General features: G+C 40.7%; 1 protein-coding gene across 9 annotated transcripts in view; it reads right to left on the reverse strand.

Annotated features, from left to right (window-relative positions):
* LOC122995206 (A-kinase anchor protein 13) overlaps window positions 1-17460 on the reverse strand; it is a 110545-nt gene that overhangs the window by 27042 nt on the left and 66043 nt on the right. For 5 of the 9 annotated variants that reach the window (XM_044370697.1, XM_044370611.1, XM_044370457.1 and 2 more), the window contains exons 11-19: window positions 17045-17181; window positions 12460-12827; window positions 10012-10059; window positions 8433-8495; window positions 7273-7450; window positions 6731-6833; window positions 4396-4438; window positions 4024-4135; window positions 882-1041 (exon numbers count right to left, since the gene is read on the reverse strand). In XM_044370697.1, coding sequence (XP_044226632.1) covers window positions 882-1041; window positions 4024-4135; window positions 4396-4438; window positions 6731-6833; window positions 7273-7450; window positions 8433-8495; window positions 10012-10059; window positions 12460-12827; window positions 17045-17181 — 1212 coding nt within the window. The remainder of the gene's footprint in view (window positions 1-881; window positions 1042-4023; window positions 4136-4395; window positions 4439-6730; window positions 6834-7272; window positions 7451-8432; window positions 8496-10011; window positions 10060-12459; window positions 12828-17044; window positions 17182-17460) is intronic. The other 4 variants (XM_044370855.1, XM_044370779.1, XM_044370531.1 and 1 more) reach the window with 3 other exon arrangements.

Below are 17460 nucleotides of genomic sequence, written 5' to 3' on the forward strand. Positions count from 1 at the left end.
GGCAGACTATGACCAAAGAGCATCGCTGTGATCCATCGCAGAGCTGGTTTCTCCTTTTTAGGGTTTTTTTGGGGTTGCGCCAAAGGCTTGTGCAATAAACTACATCCTCTTTAGGACTGCTGCTGCTTCAGTGGAAAACAATGCAAAGCTTTTTTTTGTTGTCTGCACTGAAAGCCTGACTGGGTTACATTATAAGTAGCCCTCTAGTCAGTTTCACTACTTCAAACAGATCATGAAGCTGGTTCAGCCAAGTATGACTGATTCTCTAGCCGGTTACAGCTAACTGCCAATATGGCGTAAATGTGGGATACAGAGAACACTTCAAGATATTTTTTGATATAAGAACAGACACTATCCAGCACTAATAATATAAGTTATTCATGTTTTCTGATGCTGTTAAAACATCAGCAGCAGTTTCATCAGCAGAGGAGTGTAACAGGCCATTTTCCATTATGATCATGAGAGAAACAAACACAATAACTGTGCTTTTTGTTTAAAATCAAACTCTAATTAAATACGTGAATATAATTGTAAATTACATGGTCCAAAAATACTGACTGGGCCTTTACAGTAAGGTGTTATGATGTGTCATATAGTAAGATTCAAGCCTCCTAATGTACATCCACTAAAGGCCTTTTCTTTCTTTTGTCTCCTTGTGTTTAATGTTGATGAGAGCTTTGTGTTTTTTTCAGATTAGAAATGAATTTACAATAAGATAAATTCTTTTAATAAAGCATCTCAGCACTTAAAGGACTTCAATCAGACTTGCAGCAACAGGAGTCCTGGTGAACCACAAACATGAAAGAACAAACAAAGGAACGAAAGAACAACAGAAAAAAGGAAATGAAGAAAACATAGGAGAAGAGAAAAAAGGTACTCACGTGTGCATTGGAAAGCCTCCTTACTGTTGAAAGCCTTATTGCACTGGGAGCACTGGACTGCCTGCCCTGAGCTGATTGATACGAATAGATGACCGTTCACCGCTTTCTTGTCCTTCTCCTTACCCTCCTTCTCTTTCTCCCGTTTCTCTCGCTCCTTTTCCTGCACAGGTGTAAAAAAAAACAAAAAAAATGACGGGAGGATTAAGAACACGACCTAACCATGCCAGGACAAGAAGGTAACTTGAAGTTAAAAAAAAAAAACTGTTTTGACTATCACTATTGTATAATAAATGTTCAGAAAAGAATAAGACTCAGCTTGGTTACCTGTAGATTAGACTCATTTACCAGGCATTGACAAAATGTCTCAGCATTCAGCTGGTTGCTTATGTTAAATTCCAGCAGAGCAACATTATTACTCTGATGTACCACACAGCAGGGGCTCTTGCATATTAAGTGATACATTATTAATGCTGACAACAAATTGCCTCACTATGAGACTATTTTAAATGTGGTTAATTTTTGTTTCCGACAGTCTCTGCAAATTTATCTCATTTACAGACAGTGGGATTTTCCCTGAAAAACTCTGATAATGTGGTATGTTCTACGGGATGACTGGTTGGTGATTATAATGTTGGAAATTATGCTAAGCAGCACATAACAACTGTGGTAACATATCATGTCGTTTTTCAGCTACTGTTCAGCTCGTATGATGAATGAGCACAGATGCCTTTAGTGTTCTGAAAGACACTACTGCAGAATGCATGATTACTGATGAGACACTGTCTGGGAATCAAATCTTTGACCTTTCCATAACAGGGAGGTCTTTCTGCTGCTTCTGCATTAATGGGCGAGGTCATCTTCAGCTGTTGGTCATCTCTGTACACTGAACTGAATCACGATCCCATAAAGTGATGCTGAGAAGAACAGAGCTCTTATTCTCTTGGATTTACATCACAGAGCCTCCACCCAAACCCAGAGGAAATGGGAAAATGGAGTTTCCAGCTCATTTTAATGGCCAGCCCTAGGCCTCTTGGTTTGACGGACCACAAAGCTCTGACATACTAGAGCTCATTTTGTTCAGTCGCTTCAAGATACCATAAGCCTGACTGGACCACAGCGAGATTGCATGTTTTATAACTATTACAACACTTAGCATTCATGCTCACTTCCTGCAACAACAGCTAAGCAATTGTGAAACACTTCAACAAACTTCTATGAAGAACAGTACAAGCCTAATGAAGTATTGTTCATCACGAGAATTATGCCCGATAATATCATGCTTGACAAGATTTCAACTTATTGGAAAAACATAATAAGCAAAGAAGATTCTCAGCACAATTTTGTTAGGCAACATGCATTCACAGGTCACTGAGTAGAAGCACAGGAGAAGTAATCACGTTTGACAGTAAAAACCATAGATTTAAACAAAAAGACGATTCAATAAAACATGATAAGCAATGACGTCACCGGAAAGCAGATCAGCCCTGAAGGGCACACAGGCCACTTTTAACATGATATTGTGACAGACTCTTACACTACAATTTGACTGGGAAACCAGAGCACTCTGTAAGCCTACCTCCATCCAACCTTTCCATCTCCGTGAGAAGCCATGGCTCCCTGTGAATCTCCTGTATAACATCCCTGGCTGTGGTGGAGCGACTGAAGCTATTGCCAGCACTGAGGCTCCATGAAGCAAGCTGCAATGAGGAAGTGACTGGCTCGCTACAGGAGGTGCTATTTCTGCAAAGACCCTTCGGTCTGGTAGAGATGGTATGACAACACTACACGAACTAGATCCCCTTCCAGAGCAGTCAGACTTTCGATACTGTACAGAAACATGTACAGTGTATGTGTATGTGTGCACAGTAAGAACAAAAAGAGATCAGATGACAACAGTCATAAATAAAATAGTTTGGACATTTTAGAGACTTTTTAGTACTTGACAGGAGAAAATAATGTGTAATAATGAGAAGAAGAGAATTTTTTCATCTTTAATTTTCACTCACTCACTAATGTGGTGTGTGACTGCTATTTGGTTGCTGAGGTGCTTATTTTCATTCATCACTAAATATACAGTTTTTGTCAATTATTAATGTCATCAAATAACACTGACCTCGGCTACAGCAGCCAAAATGTGCACAATTTCAACATCAAAGTTTTGCTAAATGTCTTTGAATCTGCAAGACTGTGATCAATAATTTTCACCTTTGACAGTGAACAATTAGCCTCGGGCTGCCACAAGCTCTGACTATCCTGTCACTTTAAAAGCAAAGCATTGACTGAGGTTAGTGAGGATATTATAAAACCACAGGCAACTTCTTCTTCCTGTTTTACTTCCTGTTCAGTGTCTCTTGCAAGGGCTGCACTATTATAATAAGCTAACACAGGTTTCAGTAACTATTGTGACCGTAATTCCCAAGTAAGACCATTTGTCAGTGCAATTTAAAAATCTAAGAATTGACAGCTGCATTCTCCAATTACGTGAGACTATAGTATTACAATTTGTACACTCCCAAAACTTCCAAATCACAGCAAGGTTAAACCTGTTTGAGCTCAAATTTGTCATTTTTCTTTGGCTAAAATCATTTAACCTGAAACAAAATAGTCATAATAATAATATCTCGCACAATAATCAGGATTATTATCACTAACTTACTTTGTAGTAAGAAAGGAGTTCTCTATTCTCACTGGAAAAAGGTAAATCACCAAACATGGCTCTGTTTGAGGAAAAAAAGACAACTTTGACCACCCTCTTACACCAGAGATTTGGGTTTGTGACCAGTAAATGTTGTGGTCTCAAAACCAAGTCTGCTGTGGAAATTAGAACGGAGGAAGTTACAAGAAACACCAACCTGCCCTAAAGCAAGACATGCAACCCCCAACCGTTCTCCTGGTGCTGCTCAGAGGCCAACAAGAGAAGATGTACAGAGCAGCTCCCAGTGTGAAAGTGTGAAACTGCATTAATGTGAAGCATTGTGAGACTGAAAAGCCGCCTGGTGTTCAGTCATCCTTGCTCGAAGGAATAAATGTTGCACACATGAAGGCCCTGCTCTGGCAGAGTGGTGTGTACAGTGAAAATAGACAAACGAACATCTATGACAGCATCACAAACTGGAGAATTCAAATCTCCACGTTCCCTCACCCTGGTCTTTTTGTACATCTTGTTCTTGAGGTAGCTGAAGGTCCGGCTGACTTTCGTCACATTCTTTCCCTCAGTGTCACTCCTTAGAGGGCCAGGCTCCTCCTCTGATATACTGGAAGACACACACACACACACACACACACACACACACTTAATATCATACCGCATTCACATGACGTTCCACCAAACATTCTGAAAATGGTTCTTTGCAGCACTATAAAGGTTCCATGGACAACCACTGACTGCTTCAGAGAACCTTTCCAAACTTTCTTTATAAGACTATAAAAGTCCCAGCTGCATTAAAAGCCTTAAGAACAGATTTCTGGTAATATATGTATAATGTTTAGGGTGCAGAGTTAAAGGTGGACTGACCTGTATGCTAGTGATCCAGAGGCGCTAGAAAACGATTTCATACCTGGAAAGAAACGAGAGAAGCAGGACAAAGATTCAGGAGTGTGTTACAACAGGACAGGAGGTTTCTTTTCTATTCACTGTATTTATTATCTGAGGGGGAAGTTTTCTTTCTTCCCTCATGTTGAGGGACGTACCACTGGGTCGTCCTGTTTTCCCTAAGTATGAGTTAATGACCTGACTGACCTGACAGTCAGAAATTATTCTTGGTTGTAAGTCCCAGTCCTGGCTGCAAGAATTGGGCAGAGAATTGAATAACCCATGTTCTCCTGTCCTTCAGCTGCTACTTTTAATGTTTTTGAGCAAGGTATTCAAGCTTCAGCTACTCTTGTAGAGTCATGTGGAGGTCAATGACACAATTACTCTGGCAGTGATGAGGCAGCCAGCACCAAGGCCAAAAGCTGAAGCCAGTACTGCCTTCAGATTCATTGCCATTAATGGCTGCTAAAGTCTGGCTCCAAAAGATCTCTGGCTGCGTACTGCAGAGATCTAAACTCACAGTGAAAATACAGTCAGTATTTATTTTCCCCTCAAGACGTGATGTTGTCAATACCTAATTACGCTCCTGTGTCGTGGTGTCTATTTAAAAATATACTGTTTAATCAAGATACTAAGGCCTACAGATATTTTGGAGCACGTTTGCTCGATTGACAGGAGTATCACTCTATTGCACAAAGACTCTCTTGGGTGGCTGCAGTATATGCCAAGTGTAAGTGTTGTTCAAGCTGGTATTTTTCAATTAATCATTGATCTGCTGTTTGAATCTGTTGGCGCATGATATGAATTAAAAATATGTAAATATAAATGAAAGCATGAGAGTCTCTACTTATTTGGTATTAGTTAAGTCTAGGCATGCATCCTTTTCAGGGAACAACAATCATTTCTATCAAATATTCTGACGTACACACAAATATGCAACGCATTGCTCGCCTGCTCTGCATCAGAAAGTCAAACCCAAATAGGGATAATGAGGGCAAAGTTTTGGCCTGCCTGTGTTGCTAGCGACACAGTCAAGGAGATAGGGAACACTATTGGAAGTATCTTATAGATAAGAATAGGGAAGGAATGGCTCAGTGTCTTTGACTAAAGGTGACAGGCTCACATTTATCAGGAGGGAAGAAAGGGCTTCCTCAGTTCACCTGCAGTGTTTATGATAATGTTTTTCCTCTTTTTCTGGCGATCACGTGTCATTATTCGCAAGCAGACGAAACAAAGAATAATCTAAATAAATGTCAGCTAAATACTGGGCTGGGCAGGGGACAGGAGAAGCCTTATTTAATGTTGTTTTCGTCGACAGGACTTACTAGCACAAAGCCTGCTGCCTAGGTGAAAGGTGATTTTCTACACCAATGATTTTGCTACATGCCCATTCTAATTGCACATTCAACACTGCAAGCAACTTAATATCAGCTGTAATTAGTGGTTTTCTTATGACAAGTTTGCTGCAGCAGAACTTGTGGGCTTCATTGCCCTCAAGCATTTAGTTGTGTCCAGAGCATTCACCCAGCACAAAACTGTAAAAAACAAGTTTCGACTGCAGAACTTATGCAAACTTTACCTTAGTGTGCAATATATTACATTATGTGCCTTTTGTGGTTTGTGTTCATAATTTATTTTTTCAAATTAACCAGTTTTCCCTCAGCCAACCTTATACTCCTTCTATTTGAGTGATTCCAGGAAGGTTTTTGTCACCTCCACAGACGGGGCATAAAGACCTTACTGTACTTCCAGTCGGAGGGTGCATAAATCTGAGTACTTCTAGTTCATAAACATGTGGCTGTGTCAATGATCGTAACTGTGTCCTTTCATCAAAACACAACTTTTGTTTGTCTTTGCAGGAAAGGGACATCATTTACTCTCATATCCACACAGTGAATAGTAATGGCGCATTTGTCTGTGGGTTTCAGGCTCTTACAAAAGGATCCAGGGCTCTAAAAGGGACAACTACTGTTCTGATTCTGACATAACTGCTAATTTCTACTGCACCTAAGTTTACAGTACTGTTACTTACTCATGTTATCCTCATCATCGCTAGATGAAGAGTCCCCATAAACGAACTGAGACTTAGATTTGGTGAGGATGGGGGAAAGATTGAAAGAGAAGGAAATTCGCCTCTTACGTCTCAGGCGTCCCACTGCTGGGGGGGGAGCAGGAAGGAAAGAACCACAGCAGGCACTGATCACTTGTTAAAAGTGAGCAACTTTATAACACACCAATAACAGTGAGAATGGGGGATGGGTCGGGGCAATATCAAGATAAACTTTAATACCCCAACACAGCTACACTTGTCACTCACCATCAATGTCTCTCTGACTGATGGCGAGCATGGATACAGACTTGGTGAGGGGCAGGGCCATTGGAGGACAGCTGTTTCTCAGAGGTCGATACCGCCTTGACTTCTAGAGCAAGAGACACAAGGTTGAGCCAACACAATGCATGACAAATGCAAGAAAAAAAGACACAGTGATCCAGAAAGAGATAACGCAGAACAAAACATCACCAGTCACGTATCTGAAAACAGGAACAATAAACTGAAAAGGGAAACTGCACAAATGATTTTGTGATGTTGTGTTCACAATTTGTTTTAAATTCAATGTGAGCCGAGTGAAGCAGCCTGAGGGAAGTGGTGTTTATTAATTCTTGCTAATCCCCGAACTGACAAGTCTCAAATTTCCCCAGACTGTTTATAAGTCTTGTTTATGTACAAGCTTTACAAATACATTTTTCCTCTCGTGTGAATTAGGCGAAGGATGTTTTTGAGGTTCCCTCCGGGCTGACTGCATGACTGCATGAAGATATGACATCTAAAGGGCAGAGTTGATGAGTGTGTTAGCTGACCTGGTTGTCCAGTCTGCTGTGCTCCTCCATCTCCTCCTGCTCCTCAGTTAGAGACACCAGAGAGCCCCTATCATCGCTGTCGTGCCGGAACATCCTTAAAGGCTCGAGGATTCGGGGCCCCTGGGCGGCGGGTCTCCTCAGCTCCTCTTGGCCCCCACTGAGCCCCTCCAAGCTGTAGCTGTATGGACAAACAGAAGGCAGAGGTGACCTCAATGAAGGTGGAATGATTGTACTGTACACACACACACACACACACACACAGACTTCACTAGTCTCTCTGGACTATTCATCACAGCCTTTCAAATACACACAGCTGCTGCTGCAACAAACACAAACAGACACACACACCAATACACACACACACACACACAGCTGGTCCTGCACAGTGTTTAGCCAGCTGAGTTATCACTGGGCTCCGGAGCAGATTTACAGCTGAAGCGGTGGCAAATGACTTCCAACATCAGCATCAGCATAGAGAGCTGTGCTGCTGTGATTTACAAACCCAATTACATCGATCTATGACTGGAAATAAGAGGCCTTGAAAAATCCAATACAATGATTATGGAGAGGAAAACTACAGCTACATTTCAGGATGAGCTATGCTAGGTGGCTATAGCTCTATTTGCCTCAGGACAGACTTGGTGATAGTTAAAGCTCTGGCAGTAAATCTCTTATCTCCAGCCTTTGGGTTTGTATGGCACTCTATTATCCAGCAAATCATCATCCCATCACATTCAAACATAACTAACCTAAACTGGACCAAAAGAGTCATGACTAGGTGATTATCAGTGACCAACATAAAGCAGCACTCACCTATCCTCCGGGCCGTGAATGAAGATGACTATATCTGTCATGTTAAGACCTGCTTCCTGCCAGTATTATTACACACTACCTTACAGAGCAAGAAGATCCTCGCTACTGAAACATGAATAACACCAGCAGCTGTCGCAACTCTCTGTTGTCGGAAGCTACTGACTGACTGACACTGTATGATGGGGCATGACACTCAAACACACACACACACACACACAAAAAACACACACACACCCGCAACAATGGCAAATGCAAATCAAGTAGCATGTAAATACTCCCTATTCAAAGAAGGTCATGTGCCCTTAGTAAGAAAAAAAATATCATGCACACATATAAACACACTGTACCTGAGGGAACTAACTACTTCCGCACCATGGATGTGGGGAGCACCAGGAGGGCACCAGCTGATACTAACAGAGTGCGAGGTAGGTGGGTTTGTCGGGGAAGAATGGAGATGGAGATGAAGAGGAGTGATGGGAAGATGGACAAGCGAGTATGGAAAAGTAATAATGAAGCACATAGAGGAGGATATGGAAAGGACAGTGTTACAGGGATGTCAGAGGAGAGTGACGGTTTTCACACATATCAGGAGTCAGGACCACTGCTCTGACTTGGTACTGTACTGTAGACTATTTCATACTATCAAACATACATTTATTTCCTGCTGTGGTGTTGTTATAATTATCAGTAGAAGACAGGAAATACACTGGAACTCAAGCTGTTTCACAGCAATGCAGAACTTATAGCCCGGACACTATTAGCACTGTTAAAACCAGTGCTGTAGGAGCCACTGCAGTACAAATGAATAATTCTCTTGAATGTTGTAAAAAGTGGGCTAAAGGTTACAGCAGTGCTCTCCAACCATGATAGCTAAGTTTTAATTAGAACCCAACTGATGAATAGCCAGGCCAATACCATTGAAATGATATTAGCTTATAAAGCATATTGGTATCAGTGCATATGTCAGCTGTATAGTAACAACATACTGCAGTAAAGAAATGTCAAAGATATGTTTGAGGTAATTTTGAAACAGTGTTGCCATTACATAGTTTGTCCACTAGAGATCACTTACAATTGTATTTTTAAACTGTTTTCTCGCTTAGTGTTAACAGCTGTAAGAAGTTTCATGTGGGAATTAATAAATAAATCAAAATATAGAGTATTCAATAGAGAAGAATGTTTTAAAAATCGCATGTCTGACATCAAAAACCATCCACTGACCCACTCCCTCCCACTGGCTTATTCCCGAGCCAATAGAATCTACTGGCAAAGGGTTCAGTAAATAGATCAATGCCTATATCATAACGTCAACGTCCTACTCTTATGTCATTCTGGCCTCCATCTAGGATCCTCCAACATCTCCAGAACCTCACTGAAGTCATGCCAGAAGGCTGAAACCTAAAAATGGCATGTTGCTTGGGTCCCATCCCAATTACTTTACTCCCAAAAAACCACACTACACCTAAGCTACAAAACACTAAGGACTGCTATCATCAGCCCTAACTGAGCCTTCCTCTCTCCTCCCCACTTACTGCTTTTTCTTGGTCAAAGTGCAGTTTTTCACACAAACAATAAAGGCCTTCTTCTTGCAACTAGAACAATTATGCATAACACTTGAACATCTTCCATCCCATCTTTACTGCTGTTGCACACTGTCTTCGCCAAGACTGAACTCAGTCCTTTGAGCCTTGAGAGCTGAACTTCCCTCTTTTGTGTGACTGCTTGTCGTTACCACTGCAATACAAAACACTAGTGTGTCTCAATCTATTTCCCACAGTATTTCTTGCACAATCCAACGCATGAAAAGAGAGCAAAATCGTTCATTGCAGATCCACAAAGGCTACACCTACATGGATTTCACAGTACATGTCACCTAGCCAGACGTCAATCTTAATACATGAACCGATGGATGTGATGTATTAATACCTTCTCCTGTGAAAGGTCGGCTTGCCCTCACCAGGGATACGGATGGAACTGGAGGTCATGGATGAGAGACAGAGACAGGAAGCGGTGGATGATAAGGGGATGGCAGGTCAATAAAAACATAATGAATGAATGAATTAAAAACTTTATTCAATAATGGGACCATAATCTTTCTGGCAGGTTGGATATCTATTATCACTGCCATCTCTGTATGTGGTGGTAGTGGTCTGAGGCCCTTGCCACCATACTGGAGGAGTGAAAACGATGGCATTTGTTCAGTATAAGGATCTTAAAGGAATAATTTAACAATTTGGGAAATACACTTTGCTTTCTCACTGAGAGTTAGATGAGTATTGATACATATCTGCCAGTTAAATGTGAAGCTGGAGTCATGAAATTGTTAGCTTAGCTTAGCATATACACTAATAGCAGGGGGAAACAGCTACTCTGACTCTACCAGCACCTCAAAAGCTCACTAATGAAAAAAAAAAACCAAAGTGTAACGAGAAATACCGCCTCGCGGTTGTATGCCTTTGCGAACCAGTGAAGATGCAGTTTATACCCGTGTCTATTAAAACTCATGTAATATTTGTAGTGAAGACTTTGAAGGACTTTAAATAAAATCACCACAGTTTCAAGGTGGGCAACAAAGATTAGTGTCACCAATTCAGTATCCCACCAAATGTGAAATATGGTCACAATCTCCTCTTCTGTTCCTGAGTTATGGAGTTGAATAACAGCCAGGAAAGTGTTTTTGCAGCACATCATGATGTCACAGTGAAGTTGACCTTTGACCTTTTGGATATCAAATGTCATCACTTCATCATTTTATCCTATTAGACATTTGTGTGAAACTTTGTCATAATTAGAATCTGAATTCTTGAGTTATGGTCAAAAAAGTGTTTTGTGAGGTCACAGTGACCTTTTACCACCAAATTCTAATCAGTTCATTCATGAGTCAAATGGACGTTTGTGCCACATCTGAAGAAATTCCCTCAAGACGTTCCTGAGATATTGTGTTCACGAGAATTAGACAGACGGACGACGGACAGACAACCCAAAAACATAATGCCTCTGGGCCACTAGTGTTGCTGGTGCGGAGGCATAACAACGACACATTGTAGTTTAACTAGAAACAGCCTCACACATAACACTCTGTGAAACCACAACTTTTTTTACATCTCATTCTTTGAAACAAACATGATATGACAGGTTCATTAGTGAGTTTTAGAACTGCAAGTAGCTAGATTGTATGACCTTTGTACACAGTCAGGCTAGCTGTTTGGCCTTGCTTCCAGTCTCTGTGCTAAGCTAAGCTAACCAACTGCTGGCTGCAGCCTTACACTGTACTTACTATACTTACTGATCTTCTAATCTAACGCGTCACAAGAAAGCGAATAAGCAAATCCTCAAAATATCAAAAAATTCCATCAAAATGTGAATATACAGTAGAATGAGGCAAATCAGGCATCACTTTAAATGTGCGTGATAGCTCTATGGTCACAGTAAATAGGTTAATAATACTACGACCATTATTCTTTACATAACATGTACTTTAAGCAGCTGCAGCAACATTTTTCAGAACATTAGTCACTCTTTGCAATCACTTTGTATGCTTTTTATGTGCTCTAGGTGCCTCATGTTTATCTATTAAAGACATCTCAGAGGAAAAAAATGATTTTATTCTCTGTCATTAGGTCTACTGAAAGACAACAGAATGGTGATAATGGCTGTTTCTGCCCAACTTGAATATCATAAAAATAGTAGATGATAAATGCCTAAAGCTGTTGTTTTTCTGTTTTCACTCCAACAAGGTGGCAGAGGCCTGGTAAACTACTCTGCAGACAGTCTATGACAGGCTGCTGTTCTGGCAGGGAAAACAATATAGATGTCATGGTCTTGTTCTTGATGTGCTCTGCATTGGTGTTGTTGGTGTATGCGAGTGTGAAGTAGTATGTGTTAACTGATGATTACTGTACACGCTGGTGTGAGTGTGAACAAGTTGACCTGTGTGTCTCTGTGTCTTTGTGAGTATGCATCTGTGTGGGTACAATTTTGGTACAGTAGCTCCCTGCCAACACCAGACAAATGGCAACACAGCTGCTCACAGCAGGAGGAGGAAACACTCAACATGGCACAGAGGGAGTGACATCAACAAGCTCTAATAACACTGACATCTGCACACATCAGGTCTACTGACATCTACTGACTAACAGTGCACTAACACCAGCAACTAAATGTCAAGGACCAAGAAGCTGTATCTCACAATCAATTCAACTCCACAGAATAAATAAGAAGCAGAAGCTTCAATATTTTATCTGTATTTTATTCTCATGTTTTTACCAAATTTATACCTCCTCAATAACAACTAGCAGAGTGTAATTAGAAATATGCATACTTCTCTGAGACTAATCTTGAAAAATCTGATATATTCTGGTGCCAATCTCTCACCTCCTTTGGTTCATCTCTGCGTCTCCTCCGTTGTTCTTTCCAGGACCCCAGCTGTGACGGCGAAGAGGCGACAGGGAGCGGATGCTGTTCCGGAGGAGACAGGAGCGCCTCGGCACCTCTGTCACTCTGTCTTTGGCCTCTTCTTCGGCTTCTCCCGCTGCTCCTCCTCCTCCTCCTCCACCACCACCTCCGTCTGCAGTGATGGGAGCCCCAGTCTGGAGGCCCTCCTCTGGGCTCCAGCTGCAGCCCAGGCCCTGGCTGCCCTCGGGACTGGAGCTGGACGGGCCGACGCTTGCGGTGTCGTCTGTGGAGGAGCAGGAGACGGAAACCTCGCTGGCACTGTCTCCTCCTGTCACTGGTTCATCATTCTGCGGACATCCAAAAAGATATTTATTGTTATTATTTAAAAACCTCACTGCCCGTCACCATGTGCTACAGGGCCAAAGCTAAAGAAACACCACTTAAAAGTGACGGTTTATAATGAATCACAAGAACACCTTCATTCATTTAAAAATGATTGAACTCACTGCCAGAATCTGATCGAATATTTATTAATTTTATTATTTCAGGGACCAGGTGTGTATGAAAGTAGTTGCTTTCTCTTAAGTATTAACTTCCATCCCACATTTTAACAGGAAGTGGAACCTTTAACCTCAAAACCCTTAAATCATCCAGCTACAGTAACAGAGAAATCCTTGGAGAATTTGGCTCATGGATTCAGTTTTACTGACCACATAGACAAAGAGAAGAATATTAGATTAGATTACAAAATAATAGAACAGAATAGAAAATTAGAGTAGAATAAAATAGAATATTAGAATATTAAAATAGAACAGAATAGAATGGAATGGAGATTATAATATAGAATGAAATGGAATATTAGAATAAAATCATAGAGAATAAAATAAATGTCCTTCAAATTATTGTTAATTACTTAGCCTATTACCTTGTATATCCTTCAGCATTTTTCACTGAAGCATGAGGTGAATTAAAAGAATGCTGCGAAGCTATTTAACCCACAGGAATGAGATATAATGAAGACCAAATGGAGGGGCTCAGGCATAATGAGCCAGAGCCACTTTATAGCAGCGCTGACATTAAAACAAACACCAATAAATGATGGCAACCTTGTGTACACAAACTTTTCCCAGGAAGGTGATTTTTAAGCTATATACAATGTTTTTAAGGTGTTTTCATCATTGGGACGGGACCACCTTATACTGATTCAATGCTGAATATGTATACTGCACATTTGTCAACATAAATGATGCATATACACAGAAAGTGCTTGTTTGTTTTTTGATGAATCTCTGAATCAAGCAAAACACTCAGTCTAATTCACAAGAACCATATGTTTTTCATATGGTTGTTGTTGTGTTTTGTACTGTTGCTCTGACAAAACAAGACATTTGAAGATGTCACGTTGGGCTCTGGAAAACTGGGATGGACATTTTTCTGATGTTTTACATACACAACGATTAATCGATTGATCGGGAAAATCATCCTCTGGGGAGCATGAATGTCATGACACAGTATTTGATCTGGTGGGAAAGAGCTGCTGGATACACATGCACAGGTTGGGGATAGTCTATTAAGAGCTAATTTGTAGGTGTGAGGTTTAACTGAGCCTATTGTGCTGCCAGCTGCAGTGTGAGAGCTGAGCATAGAGCTGCTTCTGTTGCAGAGCTGGCAATGAAAGATCTGCTTTATGCTGCGGACCCGGCTTCCTCTGGGAGTGAGAGAACACATGAGTTTATGTGTGTGTGCGTACATTCATGGGAGAGAATGTATGTGACTGCAATGTATGTGGGCGTGTCTGTGCAAGTCACATGATTTTAGCTATAGACGTAGGAGAAGGAATCAGCAGGGAATTTAATTTTATATTTTGGGCTTTTATTCTTGCACACTACAATCGGTGAGCATTCAAAGTCACAGTCTTGTGTCTTTAAGTGTACATGGACATGACACATGCTCAACTTAATTGTTACTGAGATCAATACAATGAGTTTCTCAGAGTTATGACAGTTTCTCTACCCAGTACCCTTCAGTTTTTAATTAAAAAAAATTATCCAACTGAAATCTACACTTCTGTATTTCACAAAAGAAACCTTCTCTCTCTGAAGCTGTGAATTTAGCGGCTGTGTTCTTTCTCAGGAATCAAAGCCTGTGGACTTTAAAGCACAGTTGGTCAGTGTTTCCCACAGGATTTTGTGAGACTGTGGTGGGTGGACCCCGGCCCCTCTAGGGGATCCGGGGTCATGCTCCCTCAGAAGATAATTTTGTACATTTTAAAGTTGAATGCATCAATCTGGTGTACTTAGAGAGCAAAATTAAGAGGCTTTGTTCCTTTGTGCTCTTGTAAACAATTTTGTGCTCTTGTAAACAATTTATCATAAACACATTGGTTTTATAGTTATGAATGCTGATGACACGGTAAATATAACCAACTATTAGAGCTATTTTATGACATTATTTGTGTTCACTACTTATTTCTGCTGAAAACAGGAGGACAAAAAAAATACAGCTGCAATGATTAACTGATTAGTCGCTTGACAGAAAATCAATCGGCAACTATTTTGGTAAAACAAGTAAAAATGCCAGAAATGTATTTGTTGTAGCTTCTCAAATATGAGGATTTTAAGCTTTTTTGTGTCATACATGATAGTAAACTGAATATATTGAGATTTTAGACTGTTGATTGGATAAAATATGACATTTTAAGACATCAACGTATGCTCTAAGAAATTATAACCAACTATTATAACCATTTTCTGACATTATGTTGTGTTCACTACTTGTTTCTGCTGTAAACGTGGACGATAAATTAGTCAAGAATTAATCAATTAGTTGACTGACAGAAAATTAATCAGTAACTATTTTGATAAACACATACTGTAATCATTTTTTAAGGACAAATGACAAAATATTGAGACTTCCAGGGTGTCACTGAACATGCTGTCAGCTCAGAGGCAGTGAAGCCTGTCAGTTACTCCGTATACCCAGGAAGCGGCTGCTGTGAGTGGTCAAAGAACCAACCACACCGGGTGGCGGCAGAGGAGGCTGAACCACTGTCTGGTTCAAATTGAGTGCAGCCGGCTTCGCTGCACTCAGCACCGGAGCACAGAGTCAAAGCCGTTTGTTTACAATACAGCTAGTTTTGCTCTTAGATAAGATTAAGACAAGACTTTAACATTTATAGTCAGTCATGCTGTTGACCTGCTTTGTAAACCAATGCTTGAAAACAGACAATATTGAACCGTTTTGTAGTATTTTTCCCAGAATGAACAAAATACTCTATCTCAGTCTACTCTGCTCTATCTTTCAGTAATTCTTTTCCTTATCGGTGGAATATGAAGAATACTGAAGTTGCAGCTTTGTCTTAACTTGAAGCCGTGATGGTTAGCTTACCGTGCCTATAGGTAGTAATGACTGCTGGTAGCTAAAGCTACCTTATTTATCTTACATGCAGTCGCAGCAGGGCTCCGGTGTTGGCAGCTGAGTGATAAAACACCTGAATCATTTTACATCAACAACTCTTCTTCAGACAAACCCGACAACAAAATCTCAAGCACCACAAGCTTCAACATCACAAAACACAACGTTAGAGATCTTTAATGTTATTATGAGAAGTGCAAAAATATTTTCGGTTCATTATGAAACTGTGGTAGGACAAATTAAACAGTGGCAGGCTGCCACAGTCTAGGTAATTAATAGGAAACACTGTTTGCCCGTCTCTCTGTTTTCAGTGTCCCAACCCTTAGCGTCATATTCTCCCAGGCAGCCGATATTCTATGTGTGTTGTTTACAACAAAAAGGACATACTGTACAATTCACATTACCATGAGCATGTTTCAACTGCTCAACACAGCAGAAACTGAGAGATACAAGTATTTCAACTTTAACCAAAGGGTGCCTTGCTTCAAACAGACTTTCAACAGCAGCAGAGGGACAGCAGGGACCACCGCTTGCTCTTCCCCTGCAGCAGAGTAGAGCTGCTTAGTAGATGCGTGGCATCTCAGCCTCGAGGTGCTGATAAATAAAAAGCCAAGGACTGACTGACAAAATAGCGACTTCATATATACTATATAATCCCTATAGAGTAGTTGCAGGCGCAAACACAATATATTCTTGCTGTTCAGCTTGAATGTACTGGATGTTTCAGCTGTATCCAGCGGAAGATTGGGTGAATTTACTGCTAACCCAAATTTGATATATTTTCTTTTCTTTTTACATTTATTGATCACACAGAAATAGTCAAATAAGAGCTGTGTTTTGGGAGGTTTTTTTGGTTTCATTTTTATATATGATGTTTTTCTTCATATCTGCCCCCAGCTGTTTCCTAGCTGGTACAGGGATAGGAACCACCTGCTCGCCTCATATAAGCACGGTTTTAATTTAGGTTGATTGTTCAAGAACACCTTAACACTGATTTTCATGGAGAGAATTGTGCTATTTACCCAGTAGGTAAAGACATTCAAACTGGCAAACTTCCAGTCACTTGCCCAGTTTCTCTAACCTGGATGCTTTCCCACCAAACCCTGGCTACAAAAAAAAAAAAAAAAAAACTGCCAGTAGTGGATCAGACCTTTCTGAAAACGCTGTCATATCCCGGCTCCACACCCAGGAAGCTTTCTGTGTCGCTGCTGGAGTCTCTTTGAGTTGTGGAGGGACAACTGGTGGCACTGCTGGTCCTACTGGGCAACACTGAAGACTGTGAGGAACCTGAGAGACACAACAACAAAGAGATAATGCTGAGATATAGCAATACAGGTTTAAAAACACAGAAAGAGGAGGAGCGATGTTAAGTAGAGAACAGTTTGACTTGAGCTGTAAGGAGAAATCTTGACATTTTAATCAGCAAACATTCTGTTACAATTTGATCAAAGTCACATTCAATTATATTTTCAGCTTTCAGCTGTTAAAGTGAAAAACACCATGTTTCCGAAATAATATGTTTTCATTTCCCTGCTTTAAAACACAAGCAGGTCTGTTAGACATCAG

Source organism: Thunnus albacares, chromosome 1 (assembly GCF_914725855.1).
Source record: "Thunnus albacares chromosome 1, fThuAlb1.1, whole genome shotgun sequence".
In the NCBI taxonomy this organism is placed as follows: Eukaryota; Metazoa; Chordata; class Actinopteri; order Scombriformes; family Scombridae; genus Thunnus; species Thunnus albacares.